The following is a 12,640-nucleotide window of genomic DNA, read 5'->3' as shown; positions in this document are numbered from 1 at the left end:
CTTGAGGACACAAACATGTGGTGGCAGTGGAGGAATTAAAATGGAAAAGAGTATTCTAAACAGCCACAAATAGGTACTTCCCACTATCTTTTGATAATTGAGTGGAAATAAAGACATGACCACACCTAGATATTGTTGAAGACAAGGGGTTTATTGTAGATAAAAGGGAGAGTTCAGCTAGAGGCATCTGGATGTGTCTAGACTGAACCTGGTCATGAAAGAGGTGGGGAGAGTTAAGAGAGGAAGAAGAAAAGAGAAGAGGAAAGAGGGCAAGTAGACCAAGAGAGAAACTGAGTCCCAGACTATAGAATTTGGAGTCAAACATGGGGTATAGCACAAGAAACAACTGACACATACATAACTTAGGGGACTTAAATCAGCAGCTTGGTTTGGTTAGGGGAGAGGTGGAGCCACTTGGAAGGAAGCTCATATATGCCCCTCCCAAAATCTGTTCTAAAGCTGCCTGTAACATGCCAGTCTCAGGTGTGTCTTAGGAGCCTTCGCTTTTTATTTTGATGCAGTACAGTATTTCTGGAGTAGCCTCAGCATCTGACTATTGAAGTTGCATACCATTTGGGGTTGAATCTTGTAGTCACTGTGTTGTGTACATATAACAGAAACTCTGAACAAAGTAAGTTTGTTGACTATTCATGCCCACTTGAGTGGCAGGAGGGCTGTCCCTGCCATGCTCACAGACTCCTTAAGCCCTTTCCCCAGAGATGGGGCAGGCCTGGCACCTACACTTCCCTACTGGGCTTAGCTGCCAATCCCAACGCTGAGGAAGACTAGCTAGGAGCCCTACTACAGGGGAAAACAAACAAACAAACAAAAAACCCTCCACCAATTCCTGAGCTCGCCCAAAGACCAGACCACATATTTCCTCCAATCCCAGGCCACCCTGGAAATCTCTGTCCCCATCTCCACCCCTCAGGAAACTCTATACCAACCCCATGTTTTGCCCAGTTCTCTGCTGCTTGTCTGTTTCTCATCCTAGCAGAGGCAGCCACCCTCCCGGGTTCTCCCCTCCCAATGAATCTCTCCGGTGAGGTGTGTTGTGCAGTGTGACTTTGTGGTATTCCTTGGCTCTGGACTGCCAGGACGCCTTTCCATCCAAGACTTATGGTGTTCTTTTCAGCGTTGTGTCACATGGTTCCATACTTGAGCAGATACAAATTTTATTTAAAATATATGTGTATTCTTAGAAACAAACCAAAATTTGTATTATAACTTTGTGTTATTTCAATAGATGGCAGGGGTAGACAGGTGCATGCCATTGGTAATTTTGTCTTCAGAGACAAGACTTTAGTCATACACATTAACTATGTAGTTTTAGCTGTTAGAAGATACAGGCCTTGATATCCATATCTACAAGTCAGTATATGTCTCTTGGATTCACTACAAGGCATACAGCAGGAGAATATTGGAGTGCTACTTACAGTCAGCACCAGAATTCTCACCTTTGCGAGAAAACATTATAGACCATTATAGAAAACATTACAGGAAAGATGAGATGTTGTTCCAGTGTTCTTAAGGGAGCTTTTAATCTATCAGGATTTCTCATGAAGAATCCACCGGTCATTCTAAAGTTTGACTGGGTCTCCTCTTGGTTCAGTGCCTATTTCTGGCTTCATCTACTTACTGCAGTATATTTTTAAAAACATATAGTTATTGTGAGATGGAATGCTTATCTTGGCATTTACATTGTGATAAAGATGAAAGACAGCTTTCCCCTCTCACGATAGAAATCCAACGGACTGACAGATGCTAAAGGACTTATGCCTGATTGCTTGGGATCACAGCCTTTGGTTGTGTCTGGTGTACACAGTGAGCTCAGCCTTTTAGTGCCTGGTGTACACAAGGTTCATTGGTAAACTGAATAAATGTACCTGATTGGCAACCTTGCATTAGAGATAAATTATATTTGGACACATCAAGAACAACGGGATGTAGTAATGACTTTTTTTTTTTCCTCCAAGACTTGCTAGTGCTAGGATAAAATTTTTTCTTCTGGGCCCTAACAGTAATCTCAGCATAATTCTATCGTGATAACTTTCTTTTGAAATTATTAAAAAGTCTATATTGAAGTGTGAAGTATGTGAAGAAAACTATAAGGTTAATACGGATGGAAATCGTATTAACAGAAATGCTAGAAAGATCAAAGAACGCTGTTAGTTAAAGCAACTGAGTCCAACTTCTCTAGTATGTATCTGTGCGGGCTGGTAGGTTGCTTAGCAACTCCGCAACGCTTCCTCATCCGCCCGGATCTTGAGTCCCGCCCCCAGTTCCGCCGCCACGTCCGGCTTCGACTCAGTCCCTACTTCCGCCGTAACCAGCCAGTGGGGACCTAGCGGCCACTCTGTTTGACGTCCCTTACATGGCCTGACTAAAAATGTGTCAGTAAACTACCAAAAGTAGAAACATATCTTCTATCTACCATTTACACTTCACCTTGATACATACCCACTCAGAATGAAATGTCTAACTCTGGGCTATCGGCCTTCTGTAGCCTGTGAGCTCCGACACAATTTTCAGGCGCTGTGTGGATAGCCGCGCCGGAGGGCGACGTGGGCCGCGAAGGCCCCCGCTGCCGGCCATCAAGGAAGCGCGGCGGGCGGCTGGGCGCGGTGTGTGTCAGGCGGTTCCACCATGTAAGTATCCGTCCCTGTGTCCCGGCCTTAACCCCGTGGCCCGACCCGACCGTAACGCCTTCTGGTTCTCTCCGGCAGGTCGAAGGTGTCCTTTAAAATCACGTTGACGTCGGACCCGCGGCTGCCGTACAAAGTGTGAGTGACAGGCAGGGCTGGAGCTGGCCGGGCCTGGCGGGACAGAGGGGGACAGGAGGAAGGGTGCGGCATTTTTGCTGAAAGCCAGCGCCCCCTCGCAACGCGCTGGGTGGGCAGGTGCAACGGGAAGAAGATTGGACGAGGATGGAACCCGTTTACTTGATTTAAAGGTCTTTACCTGGACCAGCTGTTACCGGAAGTTAGGGAGGACTTCCCAAGTCTGGACTTTTGACAGGTCCGACCGGAACACTCTTAACTTCAGTTTTTTGTTTTGTTGTGCATAGACACAACGACTGGGTGCCTAGGTGCTGAACCCCCAGTCACACACACTTGGATCTTTATAAAAAGTGCTTAGCGGGATTGGGAGATGGGGGGTGTAGGGCCTTGTCACCTTCTTGGGCCCTTCCTTGTGCTTCAGCAGTTCAGTTGATGGCTAACACGGGTTACACAGCTCCATCTTAGTATGATTTTTAAGTTGACCCCTTTTGAGTTCCTGCAGCTGGAAGACCTATGCTAACCAGCGACAGACCAGGGTTTCCATAGATTTCATTCATGACTCCTTTGGTGGCACCGAGGCCCAGCTAACTGAGCTGAGAGCAGCTGTCATCGTTTTCTGAAGTTTCCCACCCGTGATTCATTCAGCCTCATGGCCTGTGGTTCCCTTATGTTTCCATGTCTAAAATGGTCTATACATCCCTCACCTCTCCAGTAAGGGCTCATTCTAAATGGTTGTCTTCAGATGGCTGTATTCTCTTCCTCTGGATGATGTACCGCAGTATGTCTTCAACAATAAAAGTTAAAAGTTTTCTGTCACTTTTGCCTCCCTAGTGCCATACCCACACATTTCGTGTGCAGACGAAAGTCTGTGGTCTAGCTTTTTTTTTTTTTTTTTTAGATCGTTCCCTTGCTAACTTCCAGGAATCTGATAGCCACCTCTCTTGCTTGGAATATTTTGCTTGATGAAACACCAAATTTATGTTCTCTGTACTTAACTCTGTTCCTGAGGAAATTACAATAGTGCTGATGAGTGTTATGTGAAACCCTCATAACTGGCACTCGACTGTGCTCCCCTAAATTTTCTCATTTTCCTATCCACAGAAAGTATTTTTGTCTTATTTCAAAATTTCCACAGCTCCTTTTCCCACCATTTAAAAGAAATCAGAGGGGATGTCTCTCACTTTTATGGAATGCCCGTAAACATCTCCCATACCTTTACAATAATATTAGCACATAGCTACTGTTGGGAAAGCCCCTTTCTACAGTCTTCTTGCTTTGTTCTGCTGAGGATTAAGGTTATTAAGTAACATTTGGAAGGAAAAATGCTAGCACAAAAAATTCATCTGCGCTTCTGAGAAGAGGAATCCAGGCTTAGCCCGACAAATGTTCTACGGCATCGATGTGTTATGTGTTGATGGCATCGATGTGTTATGTGTTGACAAATAGAAAAGTTTTCTCTGCTAGAGAGGTGTCTGGCTTTTGTACTTAATTAATGCTGCCTTTAACATTTTTATTTTAAAACGTTAGATGAGAAGCAATAAATTAGACCAAGGCTATGGAAAAGTAGGCCTTGCTGACAGATCCTCCTCCTGGGCACACTAGCATACCTATAATCCCAGCATTTGTGAGGCAAAGGCAAGCTCATTCTCTGGGTTGGAGGCTAGTGTCTTAAAGACACAGTGTCTTTAAGAAGAGAGAGAGAAAATTCATCTAAGTGTCTGTCTACCCATGGTCTGCACTTTCACCAACCTGGCTGGAGCCATGGCTTGGTGGTATATTATATGTAAGTCTATAACATTTGTCTTCACACACTCCCGAAGAGGGCATCAGATCTCATTACGGATGGTTGTGAGCCACCATGTGGTTGCTGGGATTTGAACTCAAGACCTTTGGAAGAGCAGTCAGTGCTCTTACCCGCTGAGCCATCTCACCAGCCCGGCTTGGTGGTTTGTTAAGAGCACAGCTACTTTTGCAGAGGAACCAGGTTCAATTCCTAGCACCCACATTCCTAGCTCACAACTGGCAATGACTCCAGTTCCTAAGGATCTGATGCCCTCTTCTGGCCTCTGTCAGCCCCTCTACACATGTGTACACACAGAAGCAGGCACATACATATAACATACAATAAGCCTAAACACACGGAAACATGAAAAGAGAGAGAAGGCGGAGCTCTGCTTGCAGGGTGTTGGTTTTTGCACAGAGCTGTGGTTCCTTGCCTGGACTCTGCTTTTCTAGTGTTTTTCAACGTCAGTGCACAAATGCTGCCTTGAAAACAGACACCCTTCACAGCCCCAAACAATGTTCCCTATCTGCAATGAGATGAGCTGTGTGAAATTCTTCTGTTCTTGTTGCAGTCTCAGTGTTCCTGAAAGTACGCCGTTCACAGCAGTGCTAAAGTTCGCAGCAGAAGAAGTAAGTGTGGGTTCTAACAGTAGCTTATGGGTGCAGTTAGCATGTTTCTGGCTTTTGTCTCTTGTGTATTTACATGCGCTGCGCCCTTTCCCTCCCTCCTCATTTTCCTGTGGTTCATTACTGGGCTCATGGTAAAGATGTCACAAGTGTAGGAAAAGTTAATCTATCTTCTAGTTAGAAAACAAGTTGAATAAGTTGACACGTCTGTTTAATGCAGCAGATGAAAAGTGTAGAGTTTTTTTGGTAGTGAATGCACCAGGTTTTTTTCTAAGAGCTAATTATTATATCCACTTGAATTGGGTAGACTAAGTATGTATGTGTACTTTTGATAAAAATTTGTTTTAAAAAATGTTTTAAAAACATGCTGGTATTTTCTGTTTTTAAGAGAGTTTTCTCCCTGGAATTATCAGAATTGTTTATGAAGCATCTCAAGGTGCAGCACTTGGAAGTGTAGGGCGATCTGCCAGTGGCAGCAGAGTGTGATTTGGGATCCTTAAGCTTTCTGATTTCATGGCAGTGTTAGTCACCTGTGTGGCATAAAGCAGATCCCTCAGTTCATTTCTTCCTCCTCCGCCCCAGCCCCTGTGCTATGTGCAAACCCAAGCTGTGTCTAACCCAGGCTCTATCGCTGTGCTCTGTGCTCTGTAACCCTGCTCCTCTGCTAGTGACGCTTCTGCTGCCGGCTGTTGGATTACAGACTTATAGAGTGGTAGTAGAGGCTGCAGTCTTACTCTGTCTTCCATGTTTCCTTGTGAGTATATTAACATGTTTTGTTTCTTTTCTCCCTTTTAGTTTAAAGTTCCTGCAGCTACAAGTGCGATTATTACTAATGGTAAGGAGTCACCTTAAACCTTAAGCACTGGAGACGTGAGTTGAATCCCCAGTCCCCTAGTGTATTCTGGATTTCTGACTTCTTCTGTGTGTTGTCACATTAAAGAGTGGCCAACTTCTTAGAAAGTTACAGATTTTCTAATGGAAATGTTTAAAACATTCAAAGTGTCATTAGAACATGAACAAAATGACCCGTAGCCTCTCTAATCTTGGAGATTGTCTGCCACCCCAAAGCAGAAATATCTACATAGTGTTTGTTTCTCATGCAAGAAATGACACTGTTTACTACACGGGTAAAATGGGATTAAACACACTGTCTTCTATAGAGAGTTGCGTCATTGCACCAAGGATCGTATTGTTGGTGTGCAACTGATGGAGGGGTCACTGCATCCTCAGACGTCTCAGCTGCAGGCAGGGGAGCTGTCTCTGACGAAGAAGAACTGAGCACTGACAGCTTCCTAGAAGCTCTTTCGTTATTCTACAAAAGGCGCCTTTAGCAAGTTAATTTTCACACACCAAAACTTCTTATCTGATTTAGGGATTGTCTTAAAAGACCCATCACCTGAACAATTCTCAGTCATTGGAGACTTCTTGGTTTGCCAGGCATGTCTCCAGCCTAAGTTATGAGAAAGCTCTGAGAGTCCTTCAGAAGAGCAACCTCCAGACCTCAGACAACAGCCAGTGACAAAGGCTACCTCAGAGCTTAGGTGCCAGACACAGTGGCTCTGCTAAAGTTCTGCTGGATCTTTTGTCCTCTGTGGCACTTATGAAAATGTACTCATGGGGGGTGTCATCAGACAGGTGACTCACCTAAGAGATTGTTGTCTGGGGTCTCTTAATGAAGTTGCTCTGCCTTTGCCTGTGCCCATAGCTGCAGTATTCTGACTGTTAAACTGTTTGTCCTTTAGAAGTAACTTACATGATTTATAATTTATTTTTCAGATGGAATAGGAATAAATCCTGCACAGACTGCTGGTGAGTGTCTGCTTGTGTGCCCATCGAAACTGAATATTTTATTCATTTCAACTAGATAGAACTTTTCAGAAGACACAGCTGTATAAATCTGGTGTGGCCGTCTCCTTGTCTCGCTAATAGTTCATCTATATATGCTAATGTTCTATGGTTTTCACTATAAGGAAATGCAAGCCTGATTAATAGTGGTTTAGGAATTGAAAATGTTTAATTAATGTGTATAACAAAAAAGTCTGAAGGTGAGACTGTGTTGCCAGGTACTGATGGCCCCTCCTCTTGATTTTGAGATAGTGAATTGCTTCAAGTCTGGATTTCATCGTTAGCATCCAGAAAGTGCCAAAAAGAGTGCTAGCTGCCATTCCTTTAAACAGCTACAGCCACTGACATCTCAAAGGCTGCTCTCATAGGGGAGCTGTGTGCACATAACTCATCGTGAAATGCTGGGGGTAGCATGGTAAATATGCCTGACGTTAGTAAAGGTGCTCTTAAGCTGTGGGAAGACTGCGACTCTCCAGACGCCTTTGGTGGACTGCTATTCGAACTGTAATACTTTGAAGCTATGCTATTTAATATAATGTAGCCTTATTTTTGAATAATACTTGGCTTCTAAACAATTGTATTTGGAAACTTTTGATTTATAAAAGTTATAGGCCACAAAAAATCACAACTCTAGCCAACGAAGAGTGACTTACAGTTGCAGGCTTTTGTTACCCCATCAGTCATCTTGAATATATACTTTAAATTGAAAGCTTTATTTGTGGAAAATTGTGAGACACAGTATTACTAATCCTGTGTGATCTGGGAGTAGATGGTTTTGGTTTTTTGATTCCAGAAGTTTTTGTTAGTTTATATTAATTTGAATTCTTGCTTACTCTCACATGCTGCCCTTTAGGTCGCTTTCTAAACTGAGTTGTGTGCATCATTGAGCTTGATTATAATATCATCAGGCGATCAAGCCCGAGTATCAGAATAGCTCAGTGGCCTCCTCTGCCCTTGCAGTGACTGTTTTCCTGTGGTGGCACCATTGATTAATGTTACTTACTGTTTTTTCTAACATGCCAGTGGCTGGTGTGCCTTACCATTTAAACATTCGTTCATCTGTGAGGGTGGAAGAGAAGTGGGAAGCAGAGCTTAGAACGGCCACCATCCGTGATGAAATTGGGACATCCTCCCTGCCTTTACTGCATCATTTGCTGGGTGACAGTGTTATTTTCCTCTTTAGACACCTGACTTCATGTTTTTGTTTGTTTGTGTAGGGAATGTTTTCCTGAAGCACGGCTCAGAACTGAGAATCATTCCTAGAGACCGAGTTGGAAGCTGCTAATATATGCTTGTTGGAACACACAGCCTTTCAGAATAAATACTGGTATTTGTNGTTGCTGTACAATTGAAATCAGGCATTCACAATACAATGAAAGCACCAAGAATCAACNGAACAGGGAAAGCGGGCGCTTGTCCCTTCCTGTTCATTTTTTTCATGGAAAGAGAGAATGCCTTTGAGTGGAGGGTACGACACCACAGGTCACACTGTGGTGACTGCTGCCTCACTGGGAGAAGAGAGTACCTCTGAGACAAATGGACTGTGCTTTAAAACAAAAACAGCACAATGGGAGGATGAGTGCCAACTCTTTTCAGGAGCATTGGGAAATTCAAATTCACAGAATTGGATGTAGTTTTTAATTTTGAAATTTAAAAGGATAATTTATCATAGAAGTATTTGACTTGACAGCATCTCCTAGTTAGATTTTTAAGTTATATAATTTGTGATGAATGTAATAGGTATTTGAATGAACAGTTAAATTTATACAAAACCAAACATTAAATTATAGGATCTAACCATTATGAGTATAAGTCGCTATTGTCCGTCAAATAGTTTGGATAGTAGAGATCTTGTGAATCCAGTATGTCGTGGTGGGGACTGACAGTGCCACAGAAGCACCCTTAGCTATATTATGAATTCCTTGATAAATAATAAAGCTTTAGGACAGAAATCCTTAAATCCAGTCTTTTTGAGGATTCTATTTTTGAGCAGCATCCAAAAGTATTGTTGCAGAGATGATCTGAAGCATTGGTGGGTGTCCTTAATGAAGAGGGAACTTTAAAGAAGCTGTTAATATAGTCACAGTGGATAAGGAACCAGGGATGCAAAGATAGCCAAGCCCTTCCCAGAAGAGCAGAGGGAGTGAGGAGGAATAGGAGGCTGGCAGTGTCCAAAGGCAGAGGTCAGAGAACGAAGCTGCAGCAGGGGTGGGAAAGTGTGAAAGGGAGAAGAATACTGGGCACAGGGTCAGAAGGCCATGCACAGGCATCAAAACTCACCGTAGCCATCTACAGGGATTTACATAAGATTTCAGGGTTGGCACCCTGTGCCCGGTACTCTTCTTCTTCAGAATGAAGGAGATTACCAACTCCCCAGGGTCATCCTCTAACCTTACGCAGACACCCAGATGTGAGCCATTCCCCTCCCACCATAACTATTTGCCTTTACACAGAAAGTCCATGTCTGGCACATGTTTCAGGATGAATTAAATGCTGACAGTGACTGAGTGAGAGCCAGGCAGCTCTGCTTTAGTGGGTTAGCTCTTTGGACGTAAGGGGTCTGTCACATGCTCCTTAGAGTTAAAGATACGAGTTCTCAATAAATATTTACTGAATTCATAAATAATGTCTTCAGGACCAGTTTTTATCTTGTGTCTCATAGTCCCTATTACAGGGCCTTACTTGATTTGGAGGTGGGGCACTTGTAAGAGAATTAGGGATTGGCATCTGAAGGGCTGTCTTAATAGATGAAGGAATTGTCATTGTCCACAGGTTTGTGGAGCACATTCTGGGGTTCAGAATTATGTAGCAATACACACCTCATGTTTGCTGGGTTTTTAAGTTTATGTCTAGTGCCCAGAGACCTTATTCCATATACTATTAGGCTTCTGTTAACCAGACATTTGAAAATATTTGCTACCTAATTTTGCTTACTATTAAATTTCTTCCATTCTGCCTTTGCACAAAATTTGCTTGTCGGTAATGTTTATACAGTTCTACAATATGAAATGATTTACCTAATCATTTGAAAATACATAGTCTTGAAAATATTTTACTCAAAAACTAGATAATTTGTTAGTAAATAAATGTGATCTATAAGTTCTTTGTAGAGAACATTTTAGGCATGGTATTTAATTTAAATGTCTATAATTAATACCTTAGGAAAATACATTTTGTTACACTGTAAGTCATGGATACCTTTATTTTACAATAAGACATACTAGCCAGCAAACCTATTGAGCCAGATTATTAATACTATTTTTGTAAATGCAGAGATAAAAGGTAAGTCATAAAAAATAAATGTATATTTATAAATGTCAATCCTTTATACGGAAGAGGAGAACCTTTGGTGGTTTCAGCCCTGGGTGGTGTCCAGAATGAAGTTGGGAAATTAGAACTACTGACTTCAGAAGTCATCCCTCGGGTTCGCACTCCTGCATGAGGACCTCTGTAAGCAGGTCTGGGGGCTGCGTGTGCTGCTTGGGTGTTAGCACCATGACAACCTTTCCGCCCTCGAGAGCAGGATTACAGGTGAAGGTCAAAGTACCCTGGAGTCTTGGGCGTTCCTTTATGCTGCTTGATTCTGGAGTCATCTGATGGAGCACAGAGATAAAGGATACTGACATTTGGTCACTTCTGGGAAACTGTCTTTACAATCCAAGTCAGTGGGTTTTGGATGCTTTAATTCTTAGGTTTGGTTGCTATTTGAAGAAGATGTATATAAATAGGTCCAAAGCAGTTGGTGCAGCCAATAAAGGTGTTCCCTTACAATAACCTGAGTTCTGTCCCTGGGACCTGCATGGTGGAAGGAGAGAAGTAACCTCCACATTCACACTGTGACATATACATTTATACACACACACAAATGTAAGAACATTTGAGCTACTATATGTCTTAGCCCTGGAGACATTTGGGCAAACATTTGTAGATTGGGAGCATCAATATACTGTAAAGGAGCAATCCTAGGTCCTTACTGCACCCAAGGCTATTTATAAAGCTCGGTAAAATTCTGTGTGGACTTGTCTTTACAATCTGTTAAACGAGGGCTGTGCAGATGGCTCAGTGGTTAAGACTGCCTCCTGATCTTGCAGAGGACAAAGGTTTTGTCCCCAAAAACCCACATAGTGGCTCACAACCATCTCTAACTACAGTTCCACGGGATCCATTGCCCTTCTGGCCTCTGTAAATGCTGCACTCATGTTCACACACTTGCAAACAACACGTGCGCACATGTAAATTTTGAAGAAGAAAAAAAAAAGGTAAATGTCTGCTGAACTTCAAGTGTGAAGAACAGTATAACATAGCTTGGTGAGTGGGTGCTAAGTGGTTCCCACTCACTGGAAGGATTAGTAAGAATGTGCCGTGGCTTTTGTGCCAGGCTTTGCCTTCGAGGCTCCATATAATCTGGAGAAATCTTTGTGTCCACTTTCTGCAAAGTACTAATTTGTATTGAATTGTACATTTAACAAATGAAACAAGTTCCTCAGCATGCTGGAGATGTATAGTAATAAATGGCACCCCTTTGAATACACAGTGTAGTACGATACGGGTAGAAGGTATAGAGTCCAGAGGCTTAGGGCACACATACATAATCCCAGCAGTAGGACTGCAAGATCAAGGGGAGCCTGGCCTGTGCAGCAAAGTGCAAGAACAGTGACAGTACCTGTCTGGAGTTTTACTAACATAGGCTCCGCTCACTCAATCTACCATCTGTACAAGAGGCCTTCCTGGACTGGTGTTTGTGCATGGGCAGCCGTGACTGCTATGCTCATGGTTTAATTCTGCAGCTGTACCTAGCATCAGAGGCCATTTAGCCCTTTGGTGTGCCGGACGTAGTCGTATGCGTTCCTACCTTCACTTCCCCATCTGTGAGGCCAGGAAACAAACCCATGTCCTGGGAGCGAGAAGCCTCTGCTTCCGAGCCAAATCAGGACTTGTCAGTCACCTCTCCTTTTGCAGAGCAGTTATTAAACACAGGATCATTTGTCTCTAACTATGAGTTTTCTAAGTCCAGTATCATGGTTTGATTAAGAATGGCCCCCATCGGCTCAGAGAGTCAAATGCTTTGTCACCAGGCACTGTTTAAGAAGGACAAGGAGGTGTGACCCTGTGGTCATTAGGGTTGTGCTGTGCGGTCAGGCCTAGGCTCTCTCATCTCTCTCTCCACTTTCTCATGCTCTCACCCTTTCACTCTCCTGCCTGTGGATGAGAATGTAGCTCGCAGCTACTCAACAGTACCATGCCTTGCCTGCTTACCACCATGTTTTCCACCACGATGATGGATCAAACCTTTAAAACTGTAAGCAACCCCTAATTAAATGCTTTCTCCTTTAAGAGTTGGTTTAGCCATGGTGCCAGTTCACAGCAATAGAACAGTGACTAAGATAAATATGGCCAAAACTTGGTTTCAAAATTGGATAGCATTGGAAATGTAAACGAGGAAAATACCTAATTAAAAAAAAATTAACTGCTGATAACAACTACTTTGTAAAGCAAAGAAACAGATGAAAACTTTGAAAATTGCAGCTATTTGTGCTTCATCATCAGTATTTGATTAGGGTGTCCAGAGTTCCCACACTTACCAGCTACTTGGCTTAAAAATGTTA

At 43.0% G+C, this 12,640-nt stretch overlaps 1 protein-coding gene across 1 annotated transcript; it reads left to right on the top strand.

The window, feature by feature from the left end:
- Positions 1–2,552: 2,552 nt before the first annotated feature.
- Ufm1 (ubiquitin fold modifier 1) lies at positions 2,553–10,002 on the top strand. Its single transcript, XM_021158069.2, has 6 exons — positions 2,553–2,648; positions 2,727–2,783; positions 5,135–5,192; positions 5,985–6,024; positions 6,966–6,998; positions 8,252–10,002. Coding segments are annotated over exons 1-6 (258 nt in total). The 5' UTR covers positions 2,553–2,646; the 3' UTR covers positions 8,320–10,002.
- Positions 10,003–12,640: the final 2,638 nt, after the last annotated feature.

The sequence above is a fragment of the Mus caroli genome, chromosome 3, assembly GCF_900094665.2.
Source record: "Mus caroli chromosome 3, CAROLI_EIJ_v1.1, whole genome shotgun sequence".
Lineage (NCBI taxonomy): Eukaryota > Metazoa > Chordata > Mammalia > Rodentia > Muridae > Mus > Mus caroli.
Note: the sequence above shows the minus strand (reverse complement) of the source record. Positions and strands in the feature narration are given on the sequence as shown.

What these genes read in the sequence shown, in the direction of transcription:
- Ufm1 (XM_021158069.2), top strand. An exon ending in AAGTGCGATTATTACTAATG is followed by an intron (nt 6,025 to 6,965) that starts GTAAGGAGTCAC and finishes TTTATTTTTCAG; the next exon opens with ATGGAATAGGAATAAATCCT. An exon ending in AAATCCTGCACAGACTGCTG is followed by an intron (nt 6,999 to 8,251) that starts GTGAGTGTCTGC and finishes TTGTTTGTGTAG; the next exon opens with GGAATGTTTTCCTGAAGCAC.